The 20,831-nt window shown below is 38.7% G+C and overlaps 2 protein-coding genes across 8 annotated transcripts; both read right to left on the bottom strand.

The window, feature by feature from the left end:
* Positions 1-5,786: 5,786 nt before the first annotated feature.
* On the bottom strand, positions 5,787-13,921 carry LOC112189212 (fe-S cluster assembly factor HCF101, chloroplastic). Of its 2 annotated transcripts, XM_024328499.2 has the most exons (16): positions 13,722-13,911; positions 13,443-13,586; positions 12,835-12,977; positions 12,696-12,746; positions 12,112-12,267; positions 11,777-11,920; positions 11,550-11,692; positions 11,027-11,096; positions 10,730-10,825; positions 8,642-8,731; positions 8,476-8,529; positions 8,167-8,290; positions 7,792-7,916; positions 6,828-6,950; positions 6,179-6,259; positions 5,787-6,086 (listed from the first exon to the last, which is right to left on the bottom strand). In XM_024328499.2, the coding sequence occupies exons 1-16, from the start codon at positions 13,792-13,794 to the stop codon at positions 6,081-6,083; spliced, it is 1,623 nt and encodes a 540-aa protein (XP_024184267.1). In that variant the 5' UTR covers positions 13,795-13,911; the 3' UTR covers positions 5,787-6,080. The 2 variants fall into 2 exon arrangements, with proteins under 2 accessions (XP_024184267.1, XP_024184268.1); XM_024328500.2 differs by lacking the exons at positions 5,787-6,086; positions 6,179-6,259 and adding an exon at positions 7,150-7,216 and having other exon boundaries at positions 6,932-6,950; positions 13,722-13,921.
* A 154-nt stretch (positions 13,922-14,075) lies between these two features.
* On the bottom strand, positions 14,076-20,088 carry LOC112189211 (VIN3-like protein 1). 6 transcript variants are annotated; one of them, XM_024328494.2, is made up of 6 exons: positions 19,983-20,071; positions 19,312-19,367; positions 17,538-17,712; positions 16,529-17,165; positions 15,764-16,071; positions 14,076-15,670 (listed from the first exon to the last, which is right to left on the bottom strand). In XM_024328494.2, exons 4-6 carry the CDS (start codon positions 16,981-16,983, stop codon positions 14,484-14,486), a joined length of 1,950 nt encoding a protein of 649 aa, XP_024184262.1. In that variant the 5' UTR covers positions 16,984-17,165; positions 17,538-17,712; positions 19,312-19,367; positions 19,983-20,071; the 3' UTR covers positions 14,076-14,483. The 6 variants fall into 6 exon arrangements, with proteins under 6 accessions (XP_024184262.1, XP_024184259.1, XP_024184265.1 ...); XM_024328491.2 differs by lacking the exon at positions 17,538-17,712 and having other exon boundaries at positions 19,983-20,088; XM_024328497.2 differs by lacking the exon at positions 19,312-19,367 and having other exon boundaries at positions 19,983-20,063.
* Between the last annotated feature and the right edge of the window lie 743 nt (positions 20,089-20,831).

Genomic DNA, 20,831 nt, shown 5'->3' with positions numbered 1-20,831 from the left:
TTTTGTCTTCATCGCCAAATTTAAAGTCTTTTTGAACTCGATGTCTTGATCACCATGATAGATGCGGCTACCTTTTTAGGTACATTGCAAATTCAGGTACATTGCAAATTCAGGTCCATTGATCAAACGTTCCATATCAGAAATAGACACCATGAAGAGGATTATCCCTTGATTGAGGCACATTGGCGCAATGTGCATGGTCCCTAGGACCGGAGGCGTTGGAAAATTATGACCTTGGCCAACGTTGGTTCTATGGTTTCCAACCCTTCGCCCTCAAAGTCACGACTCCTACGGTGATGTGATTGTTTCCTTTGGCGACTACCTTCATGAGTATTTTGATCATATAGATCATGACGTCTATGGCGACTTTCTCTAGCCATGGGACGATGCTTTGGATAGCTATCTCGAAGCCTATCAATTTCTCTTCTCACAAGCTCGTTGCCTTGCCTTTCAGCAATTTCCATAGTTTCAATAAGCTGTTGAAAGCTTGTGATCAGTCTTGCATTTATATGAGTCTGAAATAAATCACAGGACCTCATAGCACAGACAGGGAAGGTATTGAGGGTTTTCTCAATCAAATATTCTTCTGTGATCGTCTTGCCACAGAAGCACATCATTCCTATGATGCGGAGAGCTTCCGAATAAAATTGTATGACTGTATCAAAGTCAAAGAAGCGAAGATCATTCCATTCTGCTTCTAAATTCGGAGGGATGGAGTCACGAACGTTGCCATAACGTTCACGAAGCGCTTGCCATAGCTTTAGGGTTTGCAATCCTGGTTGTGGCAGAGGGCTGGAACGTAAGGCTGCAGTGAGTTACGGGGCAGCAGAGGCTGCAGGCGCGCGGGCTAGTTGCTTGGCACGCTGGCAAGAGCACGGGCGCGCTAGGTGTGCGGTAGGAGGGCAGGGGCAAGCTGGGGGCAGGGCGCGTTGGCAGGCTGGCAGGCGAGCGTTGGGCTGGGCGCTGGGTGCATTGGCTGCAGGGGCAGCAAGGAGGCTTGCGGCAGGTGGCAGGCGTGCAGTAGGCGGCCGAGGGTAGGCTCGGTCGTGTTTGGGTTCTTGCGGCAGTTTTGATGGGGGAGTTTTTTTTTTTTGGATTAAATTCAGTTTACTCCCCTGAACTTTAGGCCTAAAATCAGATTGGTCTCTTTTTTTGAAAATCGATTACGATGGTCCCTATACTCTCAAATGACATCACCCGAGTCCAAAATTTGAATTTGGCTCGAAACATGACGTCAGCTGCTGAGTTGGAGCCGACATGGGGGCCCACAATGAGGGCAAAATGGACATTTCAAATTTTTCTAATTTTTTCTCTCTTTTTATTTTGATTTTTTTTCTCTATATTCTCTCTCTCTCTCCGATCTGTCTCTCTCTCTCCCAGATGCTCCTATCCGCTGTCCCCTCACCTGGCCCGGCTCTGACCCGACCCTCACTTCCCTCCTCCTCAACTCCCACCTCGACTCCGTCCCCGCCGAGCCCTCCAAGTGGGCCCACCCGCCCTTCTCGGCCCACCGCACCCTCGAAGGCCACATCTTCTCCCGCGGCGCCCAGGACGATAAGTGCATCGCTATCCAGTACCTCGAGGCCATCCGCATTCTCAAAGTCGCAGGCTTCAACCCAATCTGCACCTTCCACGTGTCCTACGTCCCCGACGAGGAGATCGGCGGCCTCGACGGCGCCGCCAAGTTTGCCGTCTCTAACGAGTTCAAGGAACTGAAGGTCGGGTTTGTTTTGGACGAGGGTCAGGCCAGCCCCGGCGATGAGATTCGGGTCTTTTACGATATCGGACGCCGTGGAATTTGATCGTCAAGGCGAAGAGGACACCAAAATCCAGGTGGGCCTTGTCGGAAATTCAGTCCAGGAATAACAATATCATCAGGCTCTCTGGTTATTATTACTTGAGGAGGAGGAGGTTCAGGGTCTGTTGCAAAGCTCAAGAATCAGATAACCAAAGCAATGGCAAGCTCTTCAATTTCGCTATTTGGTTTCGTTTCTGGGTTGTTTATTTTGATGGTGTTTCAGTTAAAGACTCTTTCTTTATGAGTTTAGTTTGGAAGTTTTGATGATGGTTTCGTTGTATTGAGCATTTTCAAGAACTAAATAATAACCCAGAAGTAATTGGTTCTGCGTTGTTGAGAATATTTGGTGTAGAAGGTACTTATTGGCTATGAAAGGTGGAAGGAGGGCTCGGCAGGGACGGAGTCGAGGTGGGAGTTGAGGAGGAGGGAAGGGAGGGTCGGGTCGGAGCCGGGCCAGGTGAGAGGACGGTGGATCGAAGCATCTGGGAGAGAGAGAGAGAGAGAGAGAGAGAGAGAGAGAGAGAGAGAGAGAGAGAGAGAGAGAGAGAGAGAGAGAGAGAGAGAGAGAGAGAGAGAGAGAGAGAGAATATAGAGAAAAAAATTTTAAAAAAAAGAGAGAAAAATTTGAAATGTCCATTTTGCCCTCATTGTGGGCCCCCATGTCGGCTCCAACTCAGCAGCTGACGTCATGTTTCGAGCCAAATTCAAATTTTGGACTCGGGTGATATCATTTGAGAGTATAGGGACCATCGTAATCGATTTTCAGAAAGAGGGACCAATCTGATTTTAGGCCTAAAGTTCAGGGGAGTAAACTGAATTTAATCTTTTTTTCTTTTTTCTTTTAGTGCTAGAGTTAGGGCTCGTATTGATAACGTGTTATAGTAAAAATGGAATTGTAGAGAGAATTTTGTCTTATTATTGATAATAGGAGCCCTTTATACAGGGAATTTACAGAGTACAAGAAAGGTAATAGAATCCGAACGAAACTAGGAAATCTAGAACCTTCTCCTATTATAACTCTAGGACTAAACCCTAATTTGAAGAGGCACACATGATGTCGACTTCCTTCAACAAGGGTATCACATCCTTTGTCTTCTTGCGCTGATTGTATGTGTTGTGACTTGACATTGCTAGTTGCTTAGCTAGAGATCAGATTAGATATTTCTCCCTTTCAATTTCTGCAATATGAGTCCAAGACCTACCTTTTTCTGCAATGAAAGCTGCCACACCCCACCACCATGTGTTTCTTCCTTTATCAATATTTATTATCAGGATCACAACTATTCAAACCAGAAGATGCTGGATCACAACTATTTTTAAACTAAAAGATTCAGACTGTTTGGTTGTGTTTTGCATACTAGTCCTTTGGTTGCAACCAATCACATGCGCTCATTTCTTGAGTTTCAATTAGTGTTCTTCTTTGTGTATATATGTTTATAATATAGTATTGTTCTTGCCGAACACTGTTGGTGATTATTACATTGTTCATTTGTCAAATTCCAAAATTGACAAATAAATTGGAAATTGACAAATAAATATGATACACTGTATTTGTACTTGGAATCTCTTTAAATCCTTATAAAATGCTAGGATCGTCAGAATATGTAAACCAAATTCATGATTCTCTGTATTAAATACATATGTTTCTAGGTATGCCAACTTATTCTCATAAAGCTAAAAGTTTGTGGTGATCAACTTTCTAAAAGTTAAAAAGTTAGTTTCTTAATTCTTTCCAGAGGCAGACAAAAAAGTCTTTTCGAAGATTGTCGATGTTTGAAGATTAAAGTATATAAGGTCACTGATAAAAGATTTGCAGAAGATCTTTTGGTCAAATTATTTGGTAAAAAGGAATTTATAAGAAAAGAAAAGCCAAAAGGAGAGGGACAAAATAGAAACCTAATAATGGAGATCCTTGTTCTTATGTGAATGTCCTGCTACAGGCTGGTTTGTGTGTGTGTGTGTACTCTATATAGATATATTAAATTAGACTGATGCGCAAACAAAGGCTCACAAGTTAGACACAGAACCATCAATCCTGTCTTAAAGTGGAAAATTATCAAATAAAACCAAAAGAGACTTGTCATTTTAGGTGATGATCAGTATTTGTCTGAACCATTTAGAATATGAAAATAAGACCAACTAGATGACTCATATCATTATCCATGTTATGAGTTATGAGAAACATGTGCATCACATAAACGTTGAGATCAAGCGGCGAGAATAGGGAATCATATGAACCCTATTCTTCATCAGAAACATAGGCCACAACAGTACTAGCTAAGCTTAGGGATCAGGCCAGTAGTTAAAGCAATTATTAATCAATCTGGAATAATCTATTTTGGATATGTAGCTTTCTCATGGTCCAGTCGCTTTTGGTTGAAAGTACCAACTTGTTTCGATTCAATTTTTGTGTGGTGTTCGTAACGTTGTGTTTATATCAGTATTACCGACTCAAGGAATTCATTTAACTTGGACAATAGTGAGCAAAAAATCTGTCCAACTTGTCTTACATATTTAAACAATACATAAACAGGACGAAGTATGTTGTCGGATTTCATTTATTTCTTGTCAAATCTCCTTGTTAATGGCTAGGATTTTGTTTCAAGCAATGAAAAATGTGTATCTATTCAAGAAAATTTATACAAAAGAAACTAATGTGAGAACCATGAGCTCTCTATTTGTTACCGTGTATGAACTCATGATGCTGCTGCAGGTCCCAGTTGGTATAAGCCATGTGAAGTAAGGCCTAGTAAGGCCTAGTTTGCTAAACATGATATCCAGCAATTTAATGACAAGATTTCTCTAAAATGACACATTTGTCTAATGACTAATGACTGATTAACAATATTTTGTTGACTATTCATCAATCAAATGGCTTGTTTGACTTGAACTTGGAATCTAAGAATAAGGCCAAAGCTTCCCTTTTTACAGTGAGATTTAATCAAGTTTACTGCTACTCATTTCCCAACAAAAAGTTGGTGAAAAGTGACATCCACCAGCAGAGCCTGCATGATAGGGTCAAAATAATCAATCCATGTGGGTGGCGAGGCAATAATGTGAAGCACTACACAAATTTCTAACGTGTAATTCTTTCTTCTCACCGGTTGTATACAACTACGTGTCGATTTTTTCTATCACTCCATTTATTATGTGATGATATCAAGAAAAGATAGAACTAACATTTGTATACAATCGTGATAGACACAATTATGTGTCTACTTTTCTCAAGGCTCGATCTAGCAAGTGATGATTTTCTCATCACTCGCTCTAGCAAGTGATGAGATCATGAGATAGATAGGGTAGGTTGTACATGACCCGGTGATAGGGAAGAAAACTGAATACCGTCACAGGCTTAACCATGGATACATCAACTTACATGTCATATGCATTTCTGCAAGAACTCCTTTATTGCGGTTGCTATTAAAGCCAAAAGTTGCAACTCTCGTTCAATAAGGAGCATTGACTGTTAAAAAATGACAAGAAGTTTGTTTGAAAATTAAAAGCTAGTAAAGACTGCCAAAAAAAAAAAGTATGATGGTGAATGGTGGAGGCAACAAATGCAAAAAGGTCCCATTGTAGTTGCTTATGGCATTCAAACACTGAATGTTTCTGAAATATCATGAAGCAGATAGCCTCATTAATTGGGCGGTTCCTAATTTTGCTTAATATTACTTCTGCAGAAAGGAACCAGCAAACCCTTTGGCCACTAATGTGTTCGTCAGCTGCCTTTGTATTAAATTTTGTGGCTGGTAGGAGATGGAGATGGCATTAATCTGTGGTCCTTGTGTGAATTTTAACATTTCTGTGTTTGATCTGGTGTTTCAAAGTGGTCCATTTTGATCTGTGAATGGCTTTAGATAAACTAACTTCATTTTCTTGTCTGAAAGGCAGAATGAATGACCTAGATTACAAATCCGAAATGATTTCTTAACCGACTTGTCGATAGAATCCATTACGATTTGTGCAGAATTTTACAGACCAGATCATATGAATATGGGAAGTGCAAACAGTGACTTGTTGAAATAGTGATACGTATGCTATCTTTGATGATGAGAGAGTTCAGGATCCTAACTTTGGAGCTTGAACAAGCCGAAGTGGGGTGACAGTTTGAATCATGGAGGCCAAGTGCACCAGATATAGTAAAACTTCTATTACTGGAATGGTCTTACACAAATATGCCCCAAATCAGGAGCATTAGAACCCCAGTCTAATTTTACAGAGCAAACTATCTGTGTGTATAAGGATTTGACACCCTAATATCCATTAGTATCTCTTGATGCTATCATACCTGCACAATGAGAGAAAGATAAAAAAGTAAGTATTTTAACAATGAAGGCTGCTGATGCAGTTAAAAGAAAAACAGGAAGAATGTTATCATGCCTGGGAAGGAATCGGGGGAAGGAATTGATTAAATTCATCAACTAACCGCTCCATTGTCTGCAGCTGATCATAGGGTGCGATCTGCACCATAAAACAGAAATTCATAAATTAAATTGACCATGGATTTATTCCTAGACTATATCACATTAGGCCAAGTAGGTGATGTAGCAAATAGATATACTGGTACGTCATGCATGATTCCTTTTATCTAATTCGAGTAGAAGATTATTCATACTTGGTCAAAGAACAGAATACAATAGAAAAACACAGCAGCCATATGAATGCTTTATAGCTGCACTGGTGTGCATGTGCCAAATCACCAGTCATAATCAGCCAATTCAATGATCTACTTTGACAGCTAAAATGAACAAAAAAGTCCTAGTCCAAAATCAGCCAATTCAATACTTTTGAAATTTTCTGGTATTTGCAATATGATGAAAGTTCACCAGCATTAGTGGCATGGATTCAGCATGCTTTACACTTCAGTCAAAAGGAGTAAGATCATGATTCTCATCAAGTTGACACTATACTGTCGCCCTGTCACTTTGTCTAGTATCCCAGCAATGACATGATCCCTGATGCCATTTTCTTTTGTTTGTTTTGTATGACTAAATCAAACTATGACTAAATCAAACAAAACATATTTTACCTGACTAAATCCGTCTGGCCATGTTATTGACACGGCATAATTTCCCATGGGCCGAATTTCTTCAGGTTCAATATCTTCTGGAACATCATTATACTGCAATTTTTGCTCCCCTGTCCACTCATCCTGATTTTGAATAAAATTAGCCACTCAAAAGTCAAATTATACATGTAGATCAATGGGAAGTTACGACAACAAAACCAAATTTCTACAGCAAAGAAGGATGTAGAAATAAGGCTATTGGCCTTAGTTTCTTCCTAGAAAGTAACATTTTGTTTGCTCTGGACCTTGACCATTGAAAAGGTCCAGTGTGAAATTTAGCCACCTCTACTATATTTCCCCATCAACTAGTATCTCTTCAAAGTCTTGTTTTGCTCCCCTGTCCACTCATCCTGATTTTGAATAAAATTAGCCACTCAAAAGTCAAATTATACATGTAGATCAATGGGAAGTTATGACAACAAAACCAAATTTCTACGGCAAATATGGATGTAGAAATAAGGATATATGGCCCTAGTTTCTTCCTAGAAAGTAACATTTTGTTTGCTCTGAACCTTGACCATTGAAAAGGTCCAGTGTGAAATTCAGCCACCTCTGCTATATTTCCCCATCAACTAGTATCTCTTCAAAGTCTTGTTTTACATGGACATAATTTCCAACTCTAGACTAATCTTCCAAATTAAATATAAAAAAATATATATATAAAAAAAAAAGCTTAACGAAACAGGTAAAATTCAACAGCTGGATTCTTACTTCTCTCTGCTTTAAAATAAGTTATGAAGTGACATAGTGCTGATGTGAAAATGACGGAACTCACAGAAGCAATATTCTTGAAGGATCAGTGTCATAAATCTAAACATTATATGCACGTCAATTTGCAGTAATAGTGTGCTACTCTGAAAACAGAAAAATTAAATAAATAAATAAAAACTCTATACTTGGTGCTTTTAAATAAATCTAGTCGTACCACACTTTGGGCAGAGCGGTCATTCCGTCTCACAGTTGCGGGATGGAGAAGAAATTCATCATCTGAATCTGGTACCTTCACTCTTATTGCCTTGAGAGATTTATCATAGGTCACTGCTGTTGAGACTACAATAGAAAAACATAATATTTCATCAGAAAGAGGCCAGTTCAGTAAAAGAATAAAAGGAATTTAGCTTGCAAGGTTTTAAAGTTTGGAAAAACACAACTTTTTAAATAAAATTTGAATTCAAAGCTTTGGCGACACCAATATGGCACCTTCTATATCCAGCTACTCCCTTACTTTTACTAGGGTAATTTACCAGAAAACTTTGTTAACCTGAATAGGTACTGGTACTGCAGGTCTAAGATAGCATACCTTGTTGGCGAATCTTAGCACACTGTTGCACAACACATATTCCAAGCTCCTGAAATGTCTTAGAAACTTCACCTAGAGGATCAGCTACCACTTCAGGTACCCCACTATCTCCAGAAGCAGATAGCTGCCAGATAAATGTAATCAAAATTTTACACAGTTTTTGCCTGTGGCAAATATACATATTGACAAAGATTTTACAACATGATATAATTATCATGATCAGTGTGTGCTCTGAAACAAAAACTTGAACTGTATAGAGAATGTTTGGCCCTTATTGTCAACCGAGCTAGTCTCAAGCATAGGACTTACAGTTGGTCTAATGGGAAGATCAAATAGATTTGGGATACCAAACTGCTTTACAACCTGCAAACATGTGAATCAAACTATTTCAAATACTTGGTAATGCTTGAACTGCAGCACTGAGATTGATTAAGATATCCTATGTAGCAAGAAAGTAAATTATGTATGTACATACCTCTGAGCCTGAGCCTTTACCAAATGGGTAATGACGCTTCCCATCAGCATCAAAATGGCTCATATTCTCAACTACAGCAACACATGGCACCTAAATACATGTGTAGAATGTAAGTTTTCAATGTATTGATATCTGCAAGGACACACACACACACACACACACACAGAGACAGCAGGCACCTAAATACATGTGTAGAATGTAAGTTTTCAATGTATTGATATCTGCAAGGACACACAAACACACACACACACCTAAATACATGTGTAGAATGTAAGTTTTCAATGTATTGATATCTGCAAGACACACACATATATATATGCAGCTAGCTGCTGCAGTTACAATGCTGTGAGTAAAGTAAATCCTATTAAATCCTATTTACAGTTATGATCTAAACTGATACATAAGAATCATAACAGCCTATGTAGTTAATGTAGGAGAAACACACACACACACACACACACACACACCTAAATACATGTGTAGAATGTAAGTTTTCAATGTATTGATATCTGCAAGACACACACATATATATATGCAGCTAGCTGCTGCAGTTACAATGCTGTGAGTAAAGTAAATCCTATTAAATCCTATTTACAGTTATGATCTAAACTGATACATAAGAATCATAACAGCCTATGTAGTTAATGTAGGAGAATCAGATGGCTGAAGTTTAGGAGAAGATGTAGTTGTTCTAACACCCCCCTTCAAACTGGGCGGTTTTGGACGCACAAGTTTGGTGCAGAGAAGAAGATGACGATGCTTATGAAGAGGTTTCGTGAGAAGATCAGCAGGTTGATCCACCGAAGGTATATAACTAACACGATGGCTACCAAGTGCGACCTTTTCTCGGATAAAATGATAATCTAACTCAATGTGTTTGGTACGGGCGTGGAAAACCGGGTTAGATGCCATGTAGGTTGCACTAAGGTTGTCACAGTAAAGTGAGATAGGGAATTGAATATGAGCACCAAGTTCGTATAGCAAGAAGGCTAACCATGTGGTTTCAGCACTTGCTTCATTAATGCTTTGGGTCGTGGATTTGATATCAAGGATCTAGGTCCACTCCACTACTTTCTTGGCTTACAGGTCACTTCTCATTCCCACGGTATTCACCTCAATCAAGTCAAGTATGCACATGACATTCTCACCAAGCATGACCTGTTGCTAAGCCAACCCATGAGCACACCTCTTTCTGCAAAGTCTATTCTCACCGCTGATGATGGGGTTTTACTTGATAACCCTACTGTGTTCCGCAACATGGTTGGCTCCTTGCAGTATCTCACCATCACTCGCCCTGATATAGCCTTTGCAGTCAATTCCGTCTCTCAATTCATGAGTAAGCCACGTGTTCCTCATCTTATAGCTGCCAATGGTTTTGGCTGGTGCAGTTTCGGTGGCAGTGGTGGTGGTGGTGGGAGAAGGTTCAGGGATAGACCCATCGACATAGCCCCAAAGTTTTTGGCCATGAAGGTAAGGTTTAAGTTGGCGAAGCCAAGTTAAGTAGTTGGTTTCAGTTAATTTGGTGAATTGGGCAGTGTTTTGGGCAGGAGTAATTGAGGAAGTTGGGGTGGCCATGGAAGCTGGGAGAGGAAGACACAGAAGCTAGAGGAAAAGGAACGACAGGTGAGGATCCTAGACCTAGGCTGATACCATGTAGAATGTAAGTTTTCAATGTATTGATATCTGCAAGGATACACACACACACACACACACACACACACACACATATATATATATATGCAGCTAGCTGCTGCAGTTACAATGCTGTGAGTAAATCCTATTTACAGTTATGATCTAAACTGATACATAAGAATCATAACAGCCTATGTAGTTAATGTAGGAGAATCAGATGGCTGAAGTTTAGGAGAAGATGTAGTTGTTCTAACAACATGAAAATTACAATATGTATGTGTTAGATGAGAAACCTTAAATGAACTCAGCATAAACATGACTGAGTAAACTTTCCATTACTGGTTAAGAAATAATCACAAGTTTGTCAGTTTTGAACACTGTTAAAGATCTATTATATGCCATTGACATGTTAATTTATAATCAAATGGATGCTTGTGTGGAGAAAAATACGCGCACCTTCAACTTTGAAAACATGCGAACTCCTTTTGCAACATCAATAAACGCTAGCTTTTGAGGGGTGGTGACAATAACAGCAGCAGTCAATGGAACTACCTGAAAATTCAGTACTTTGTCCCAATCAAAATGTAGAAATATTGAATAGAAAAAGGTTTGGGTAGAATATCTACACATAACATACTAGATATAAAATGATAGTTAATCACACAAATACAAAGGAGAAGGCATAATTATCTTAATCTGGACCCCTAAAATAAAAAGGAAAAAAATAAAGTGCATATGGAAAGGAAGCAGGACCTGGCACAAAGTAAGCTGAATATCACCAGTTCCAGGGGGCATGTCAACAACAAGATAATCCAGTTCTCCCCTACATAATTAAATGAACACAATTAGCACTGAAAGTACCATCTTTTAGCACTGAATTATGTAAGGGCCTTTGGACTCAAATCTTAGTCGAATTTTCAAGATTCATCAGAGAAAACTGATTGAGATAGAAGCTTCATTAACATAAGCTTCACAAGAATTTCATTGGTGATAATGGACATTACACCAACTGTAAGATATAACTTGTTCAATTGGTTATAATTGACAGTATTTCAGCATACAACGAATCTGTCTGACTATTTATCATTCTCTCAAAGCTTCCTTCTTGAGTTAATCAAAACAAAGAGTTATTGTAATGGTAATATCAAGCGCATTTAATGTATAAGGAGCCTTCCTACAAATGTCCACAACTTTGTGGGGGTACAGGACTTAGCTCATGAAATGTAGATAATGATCAAACGAATTTGCATAATTTATTTTTGGAAGCATGCCATACCACTCTGTTGTAGTTAGAAGCTGATCAATGACCCCAGAGACCATTGGACCTCTCATTATTGCACGACCTTGTCCGGCAAATCCAAAAGACACCAATTTCACTCCCAAGTATTCAGTAGGAATAATGGTTTTCTTCTCTGGGTTCTAAAGGAAACTTTCAGTGTCAGAACTCAGAACTGCAGAACTTGTCAATTGCAAGAAAAATTCTATAAAAAGTTATTACATTACCATTACTAGTATTCGGTTTTCAGGGGAGACCATCGTTGGTAGACTAGGACCATAGACATCAGCATCAAATATACCAACTCTAGCACCCATACCAGCCAAAGTATATGCTAAGTTTACTGCTACAGTTGATTTTCCCACGCCTCCCTGCACATATTTCACAATCAAGAGAAATAGTACAAGATTAGCCGTCTAATTTTCTAGACAGGAATTCAAATTAAAAAGATATGCCACCATCAGAAGTGTTAATAACAACAATCTGAAACCATGAAGTTCAGCATGTAGCTCAAAAGCAAAATACCAGCTAAGAAAGCACCAAACGAAAATGGAAAGTCTACCTTGCAACTAGAAACTGCCACAATATTTGAAATTGTCCGTAACCCTGCTGGAAGTTGCCCGGCATAAAGGGGTTTTGCCGGTTGTGCTGACATAGTCACATTGACATTCTTGACCCAAGAAAGCTCGTTCACCACCTCATTTGCCTTTTGCTCAAACTGTAATGCAATTAAAGCTTATTATGGTTGCTATTTCTTTCGACCGAAAAAAAAGAAATGGTTGCTATTTCAGTATTTCTAAATTCTTGATGATTGATTTATTGGATCCCAACTATCTCAATAGTTCATTCAATGTTACAAGTAGAAGCTAATAAAGTCATAATTTTTCTCGTCAATGGTAAAAGGTGAGAATCATGAAGCTAATAGTAACGGTTGCATCTTTTCATTAGATATAATTCATTCAAAGGACAAGAAAGAAAACGAGAAACATTCACACACACACACACACACAAATATATATATATATATATATATATATATATATATATCAATCAGTAAGCATTTTTAAAGTTCACTGATAATTCAAAAGTCTACCATATCAAGTATATGCGAGTTCTTGATAAAACAACGGTGATTGTGTTAATTACCATGTCCTTTACTGGACATGCTGGTGTAGTGAGCTCTAACCGAAATGAAACCTGAGATGAAAAATCAATATATTCTGGTAAGGACATCATTCTTTATATGTCTGTCATTGAAAATCTTCACATACACGCTCTAAATGACCTCTCCCAAAGCCTCATTGATTTGCAGGTCTTTCACAAATCCACATGAGACAATGTCAGTCCCGAAGTCTGGATCAATGATTTGAGACAATGCTTTCAGTACAGCACTCTCAGCTTTCCCATCTGATACTGCAGCAGCGCCAGCTACATTTGACAAAAAGCAATAGAATAAATAAAAACTACTAGAAAACAAAATCATCAGATGAATCTAGTGTAACAAAATTATTCAAGGATAAGTATACCCACTACCCAACTCAATTTCTAGTATTGTTAAGTAATTCAAGGCTTCCTCCTATCTGATTTGATAGAAAATTAGCAATGCTGCCCAAGTTCCAATCTCGAATGCTAATGCTTAAGTTTCACAACATAAAGTATGGTTCTTTTGTAAAAGTTTCATTCTTAAATGTCATGGCTTTGGCTATATGGGATTCTGAACAATTTCCAGTTCATCAAAAAAATCAAAATCCCTCCAAAGACAGGCAATGGGTTCTTTCAGAAGCAAATCAAAGACTCTTGTTAAACTGAATTATGCAACTTTGGAAACCGGGTTTAATCCAGAAGTAGCTTAAAGCTGCTGGGTTTGCTCAAAGAAGGTAGAGAAAGCTTTACCTTCCAAAGAAGCAGCTTTAGTCGTGAAGGAGCTTAACACAGAGCCTCTACGTGATACCCATTTAGACCTTTCAACTCTTTCTTGCTGAAGAGAACAAAATATAGAAGATGATGATAGAAGAGGCTTCTCATATAAAGCCAGTCCTACAAGTACAAGAAGCAGAGCAGAACGGAGTCAGTGAGAGTTGAAATGAAACAGGAGCAGAAGGAACATATATATATATATATATATATATATATATATAGAGAGAGAGAGAGAGAGAGAGAGATAATCATCACCTGCTGCTTCTGAATGTGTTTTTAGGGTTTGAAAAGAGAGGTATGGTGAAGAAGGAACGTGAAGAAGTTGCATATTTTTGAGAGGGAAAAGATGTGAGAAATGGGAGGTGACAAAGAAGCAGGAAGTGATCAGTGGCCTCTGTCAAGTGTGAACCTCATGTTATTACTTCTATGGCGTCATGCCATGCCAGGTCTCTATTTTGTAATCTCATTTAGATTTCACAATCCAATCCCCTTAGGGTCAACTAAACGACCTGTCGTTTATTCATGAACAATGTTTCCAATACGATATTATTGATCTTCCAAAAAGTTCCCCATCACAGAATCAAAAGAAACGACAGATCAAAAGGAAAATGAGAAATGACAACTGCAATTATGAAAATTTCATGATAAATATTGGGTACTCTTCTTTGAATTTATGAAGGCAATGATAACAGTGAATATGAAAATATCTCCAATGATTAAATTCTACAGCTTGAATAACTAGGATAACATCGGGAATGACAAATGCGTCCTACGGCCAGAAACCTTGCCTCCAAAGGCCTTCCCGAGACAAATCAGAGTCTTCTCAATCAGTGACCGAAGTCTTATAGCCGGACGAATCTTGTCCGAGATATAATTAAATCGCTTGTGACAATGACTAAGAAAAAATGCCTGTACAAAGACGGCAAAATTAATCAGAGGCCATTTATCGATTCTCAGGAGTAATATAAATGCAATGTGAAGCATATGGTAAGTCATATCAGCATGCCTCGCCCTTATTTAATGCCACAGCTTACTGCAGAATCCGTTCCGTTGCCTCTTGCGGGATATGATATCTGCAAAGGAGTCAACTAACTGTCCTGCCAAGCTACTTGGATCATCAATCATAGTTTGAATAAAGGTGTTGACCACCCTACGCTCTTGCTCAGTTGATCTCAAACTGAACCATGTTAGCAACTTCAATCTGAATTCCTCCGTAAGGTGACCCTCGCATTCCAGCCACCTGATTATTTTCACACAGTACTCAAAGTTCTCGTCCAAGCAACAAGAACCATTTTGCAATGGTGGCCCATTTATCAGGGTGCTGTCACAATCATGGGTCTCTTCGTTTGAGTTTCCTTTCCTCTTCCTGCAAATTTCTGCCCGAGAATCAACAGCAGGGACATCTCCAGTAATCCCATGAGTCCAGGTCTGTGAATCACCACTACCATGTGATCTTGCTAGGCCGTTCTTCACCATGTCATGAGAAGCAGCATCATCATCTGCCTCCACAGCCTGCTGCAAAGTGCATCCATTATCTTCATCTCTGGAGGACTCAAAGGGCGGGGTTAGCTCTTCATTCAGATCAGGCATTGAAAGAACATTTAAGTCAAGCCCCCGTGGAACAGAAGGCAACTCTTCTTGTAGAGTTTCAGTTTTTATCGGGTTGCTTGGTCCACAACATTTTTCTTTGTTGGCACTACAAAAGCCCTCCAAGGAGCCTTTCTGTTGAGCCTGAGCCAGACGAAGTATCTTTCCAAGATCACGAACTTTAAATTCAGAAGAAGGCACAACTGCTGTTGAAGTTTCAGACTCCCTCATGGCACTAGAATTTGCCTCAATGACAGGATTCTCTTTCTTATGATTCCTGCAGACCGGTGAATCAGGGTTTTTGTGAATTATCTCAACACTTTTGGTGAAACACTTTGCCTCAGAGTGACCCAAGTCACCAGCCTCAGTATAAGATATTATCCTAAATGTATACTCTGTGCAAGGCTGCAGATTGGAGATCAAAATTCTTCTCTGAGATCTTGAAAAGGTACAAGTAGGCTCTTTTGTGTGTGATTCTTCTCTGCTCTTGTAATACCAGAGCTTGTATCCCTTGATGTCATCAGATGACGCATTAGACAGTTCGATCAATATAATCACAACAGATGAAGGTGTTACTTCCTCAAAGAGAAACTTGCAGGCAGCTGGAAGTGAACCCTCTGCAAAGGATGGAAAAGAAACAGAAGCAATCATTCAGGTTTCCAATGCATGATGGTGATCAAAGAGCAAGTAAAAGGAGAACAGTTTCCTACCTCTGTTTGGGTCTGCACTAGAAACATTGGCCAACCATTCATCAGCTTTCTCAATTGCAAGATAGCAGAGTTTTAGCACATCACCAGCGATAGATAGTCTGCTGACTATCCCACGTACCATTGTTCCTGAATCTCCATTAATTGGACCTAGTTCTGTCTCGAGTTTAGTCTTCGCTTCCTTCACAATATCATGAAGTTCTTTAAACCTTGAAGTCCCATCCAGCAGCCTATAACTCAAGCATATCCTGTCCCAAAGAACATCAACACGTCGAGCATCCTTTGCTACGAGTAGCTGCTTCTTCCAAATCCTGTCAGTATTGATAGAACCACATGAGTCTCATCAGCGGCTAGAAAAACTATTAGCAAAACACAGATTTACATGCTATAGTTGCTTGCTTTCTCTTGTTATTTTTGGTAATGTATAATAGGAACTATGTTTTGCAAAAGGTACCTCTTTAAAGAGGGGAAAGAAATGTTCTTTTCTCAAAAAATAAAATAAATAATAAATAAAAACGACAAATTGACAAAGACATTATCAGATTATATACGCTACAAACATGAGCAAAATGTAACTTGAAAAAAGATTTACTAAATCAGAAAAGCAAAAAGAAAACATGATCATTCCAATTGGAAGTGATCTATGAGATGCCTAGATGCCTGACTATAGCACAACTCAGTGCTTAAATCAATTTGTCAAAGTGATAGCCTGTCAATGTGAGGACTACTGCTTCAACCTACACTCACATATGCAAGAGAATTACTTACCCAAGTATCCCAGAAACTTTACCACATGAAGCACAACAATAACTACCATCGAGCTGCATCAATTGCCCAAGATCAACAACTCCCACCTTTTCACGTCTAAGCGCGCAGTCAATGTGACAAGATAACCCACAGGAATCTCCCTCACCAGATTCAGATGTGCATACTAACCAAAGACTTGGGTCCTTGTTGTCATCAAACAAATGACAAATACAGCAGGAGCATCTCTTGCAGAATGTGTTGTCTATGGATAGAACAGCTCTACAAGCAGAGTTTTTACAGATCCATGAGTTCGAACATCCAAAATCTGGAGACTGCTCAGAAGCCGGTGAGAGCCGGATGGGATTTTCCCCCTTTCTGGATTGCTTTTTAGGAGGATGATTATTTGGACTAGAAGAAGCTTTTTTTGACTCCTGCTTCTTATTTGTCTTGTTAGTAGTCTTCAAAAGTTCGGCCATCTTGTTTTTTGAGGAAGTCAAATTTTTCTTGTCCTTGTCAACACATGCCCGAAGAAGTTCCTTCCTGGGACCAGATTTCACAAACTGTTGAAGGAGCTCTGGACTTCTTGAAGCATCATCTGAATGCCCATTCTTCTCGGGAGTGCTTTGCACACTGGAAGAGAGACTTTGAACTCCAGAAACTGGAAAGAGGAAAAGAAAATGACAAAACAAAATTATGAAGTGAAGGAACAGATATTAAAGCACCATTATAGAAGTCTACAACTCAGTAATTAGAAAGGCACAAAAAAATTTAACAATGCTTGTAAGAAACTCAGATAGGTTCGGTAACGAGAGAGACAAAAGGGGCAATTCAGATCAATGGTGAGGCGCAACCCAATCAAATTCTGCTTTATCCTTCTTTCTACCTTCAATGCCTGCTATATTTATTTGCATATAAACTAAATCCTTTTCCTCTGAACATTCCAATGGTCTAAATTGGTGCATGCTTATATCTCTTTATATTTTCAACAAGTTCTAAGATCCTACATCTCATGGCTTGCCACATTCCTTACCTTCCTAATCAGTTTACTCAACAACCTATCAGCAGCACTTCCATGATTCCATCTACAATAATATAAGTGAAAGATCATCTACATCTTGTCTGAACATCTAGTCCCACTTCACAGCAGTAGAGCTCTATGCGTCTATCTGAATAGTCCAACCTGAACCTGTCCTTCCTCAGGAACTCTTAAGCAAGAAAGAAAGAAATATTCAACACGTACGCTTTTCAGGGTTGTCAGATCTACATAAAGATAGACCACAAGATTTGAAAATTTTCAAAATCAATTTTTTTGATTCTCAAAATCTAAGTTACTAATAAGAAGTATTTTATATCCCAGAAGAAATAACTGCAGTTACAAGATTGATAGAATGAAATTGGCTCAAGTACTATCCTGTTCGTAATATTTTGATATTTTAATAGACAAAGAAAATGAAGATCAATGACCAACACTAGCAGAACAGAGGGTGCATTTGATTCTAAGGAGAAGCAGAATTATATACTACTACATGAAGAATGAGAGAAGTTCTGACCTGTGACAAGCTGAATAATATTACACACAATGCAACATATGTGATTCCTAAACCATAATATCATGCAAAGACCAGATCATCGTGAATCCCAGAAAATTGTATAACTTTTCAGCAGAAATGGAAAGAAAGATCAGTGATTTTTTACGAATGGACCATCTGCAGATACAGGGCGGCGGTAGAGACTCATGGAAGACGGGACCAAGTTGAGGTTATATCACTGTTAGGGTTTGTAGATAACCATATATATGTACACACACACACACAAACACACACACACTAAATAAAACCCAAAATCAATTGGGCGTGCCCAAACTGGACAAGACCACCAAAAGTCCAAATTCTAATTAGTACCTCACAATAACAAGTTACTCTTAACTTTTTGGAGGACAGTCCATATATAATCTACCTGTATGGTCAAAATCCCATGAATCAGACGTTTCAGATAAGAAAAACACATCTCCATTAAGACGTTTCAGACGTTTCTTAATGATTACCCTTTAATACAGTTAACCACCCTTTCCTAATTTGTAAGATATTAAATTATCAGTTCCACTGAACAACAGACCTAATCTAGAATACCTCTCATTTTTGCTCAATAGTTTATCAATAGTTTCACTGTCCTCCACATATGGTAGAATACGAGCAAACAAACTCCAGATTCGCCTAAATAAAGGCAGTCTGCACACATTTTCTTTCACAAACTACCTTACTTCAGGAGCAATTGGACTTGAACAATTTCCTAGTAATATTTGTTGTGCATGCCAAAAACATTATGACCTACCTGATTTTGTTTAAACATTCAAAGAAAGTACAGTAAAGGATTCCAAGGATGATGATGAAAAGTTTTATCTTCTAAATAAAAAGGCAATTCAAGATTTACAGATGCAATACTACATGAGTTCCAAAAAAAAAATATATATATATATAAAATAAAAAATAAAATAAAATTTTTGCATATGACAAGAAAAATGAAACAAAACAACTTGACAAGAGTCCAAGTGTCTGGCCAGACAAGGATACTTGGCATAGTGACAGTTCTAACAACAACATAACAGATCATTTGACTACTATGGAAGGGTACCAATTACTCATGAAACAAAGTTCACCGTCTTCTACTTTCCACTGATTAAATGTCGGCTATAGTTATTATCTCGCCCATGATACCAAACATTCAGTAACAACCGCATAGTAGGAGCATAAGAACTTCATACCAAAAGAAATAAAATGCATACAAAAGATAAAAAAAGATCAAACCTTTAGCTAGATACTTATCTTCCGAATCCATACAATGCAATAATTAAACCCCCTCCCTGCAACAATCAATCCATGTCATAAACCATCACATTATCAAAATCACACACATAATAATCTATCAAATTATACTATCACTTCAGTCAGCATAATGTACTTCATAAACGCAGCTAAATAAGCCACGAAACCACACATAGTAACAAAATTCAGCTCAAAATTCCTCAAACTATCAAATCACACCAAATCCTTCAACTTCCTAAAACAAAGCTCCTCTCCTTTCTAAACATGCCAGTTAGTCTCCCATGCAACTAGAAAAACAAGCAAATTCACACAAGCCGGAAATTTTCAAAACACAAAACACAAAAATCACAATAGCAAGCTGACCACATTGTTAATACAGATTGCGTGAATCAAACCGGCGAAACGAATCAAACGCCGTTTCTTCACATAATTTCCGACTGTGATGATTTCCGATATTATTTAACTTCAGAATTCACGGAATTGTGGAGAACGAAAAAGTAGCAGAAGCTAAAGCGAAGAAAGCGAAAGCAGAAAAACGGATCTGCGGTGAATAAGACTTTGAAAAAAAAAAAAAAAAATCGGCAATAAAAAAAAAATTTACTATAAAGATAAGGAAGAACACGACGACGAAATCAGAGGAAGACGTACTTTACCTGCTAACAATGGCGCTAGGGTTTTTTTTTTTTTTTTTTTTGGCGCGCCGAGGACGAAGAATTGGATTTTGCAGAGAGCTGAGAGAATGAGAGAGAGAGGGGGGGGGGAGGGGGGGCTTGGTTTGTTAGTTGGTTTTGAGAGAGAGGAGGTTGTACGAGTCGTTCACGTTTTTGGAGAAGAGCGCTGAGGGTGGTGTGGGTAGGGGGGAAGGCTGGCGCGCGGGTGAGGCGCGTGGAGGATGAGGGTCCAGTTGGAAAGAGAAGGGATGGGGTCTGCCGCGCAGGAAAAGTACAAGGAGCACTGCCCAGCGATGTGATTGGTCTGTGGCAAGGGGACGCGATTCAACGGCGCGTGTAACAGAATTATCCACATTTAATTAGTTTTTATTTTCTCGGACGCTTTTTATTATTTCCGCAATTATGACTGAAGTATTATTTTTTATTTATTAATCAGCCGGAGTGTTAAGGTTGGTCCAGCAATATAACATGAGGATTTCCTGATCTAGAGTTTAGGGTTTAGAATTTAGTGTAGCGTTTCAGTCCCAACTTTCAGTAATTTGTGATATCAAGTTTGAGGGGTCTTCTGGTTAATGCGCGCCTTGGTCTAGTTTTGCTATGATACTCTCGTAGACTTCGGTCTGAATATTGTGTCTTACTAATTTGCTAACATAACTGAGGGGCTACCTCAATCTCAATTTTAAAAAATTATGACTAAAATATTATTTTTTAGTGTTTAAAATATTATGACTAATTTGAAAAATGTTACGTTATAAAAATGTTACAGAATCTTTGATGAAAATTTTGATGAAAATTTTGAAGAAATTTAAACCCGCACACCAAGATCTTGAG

The sequence above is a fragment of the Rosa chinensis genome, chromosome 2 (assembly GCF_002994745.2).
Source record: "Rosa chinensis cultivar Old Blush chromosome 2, RchiOBHm-V2, whole genome shotgun sequence".
Taxonomy (NCBI): domain Eukaryota; kingdom Viridiplantae; phylum Streptophyta; class Magnoliopsida; order Rosales; family Rosaceae; genus Rosa; species Rosa chinensis.
Note: the sequence above shows the minus strand (reverse complement) of the source record. Positions and strands in the feature narration are given on the sequence as shown.

What these genes read in the sequence shown, in the direction of transcription:
- LOC112189212 (XM_024328499.2), bottom strand. Translation starts at nt 13,794, where the DNA reads ATGCAACTTCTTCACGTTCCTTCTTCACCATACCTCTCTTTTCAAACC. An exon ending in TTCAGCTTACTTTGTGCCAG is followed by an intron (nt 10,826 to 11,026) that starts GTCCTGCTTCCT and finishes CTGAATTTTCAG; the next exon opens with GTAGTTCCATTGACTGCTGC. An exon ending in GTAAAGGCTCAGGCTCAGAG is followed by an intron (nt 8,530 to 8,641) that starts GTATGTACATAC and finishes ACATGTTTGCAG; the next exon opens with GTTGTAAAGCAGTTTGGTAT.
- LOC112189211 (XM_024328491.2), bottom strand. Translation starts at nt 19,342, where the DNA reads ATGGATTCGGAAGATAAGTATCTAGCTAAAG. An exon ending in AAAGTTTCTGGGATACTTGG is followed by an intron (nt 16,072 to 16,528) that starts GTAAGTAATTCT and finishes CAATACTGACAG; the next exon opens with GATTTGGAAGAAGCAGCTAC. An exon ending in TAGTGCAGACCCAAACAGAG is followed by an intron (nt 15,671 to 15,763) that starts GTAGGAAACTGT and finishes CATCCTTTGCAG; the next exon opens with AGGGTTCACTTCCAGCTGCC.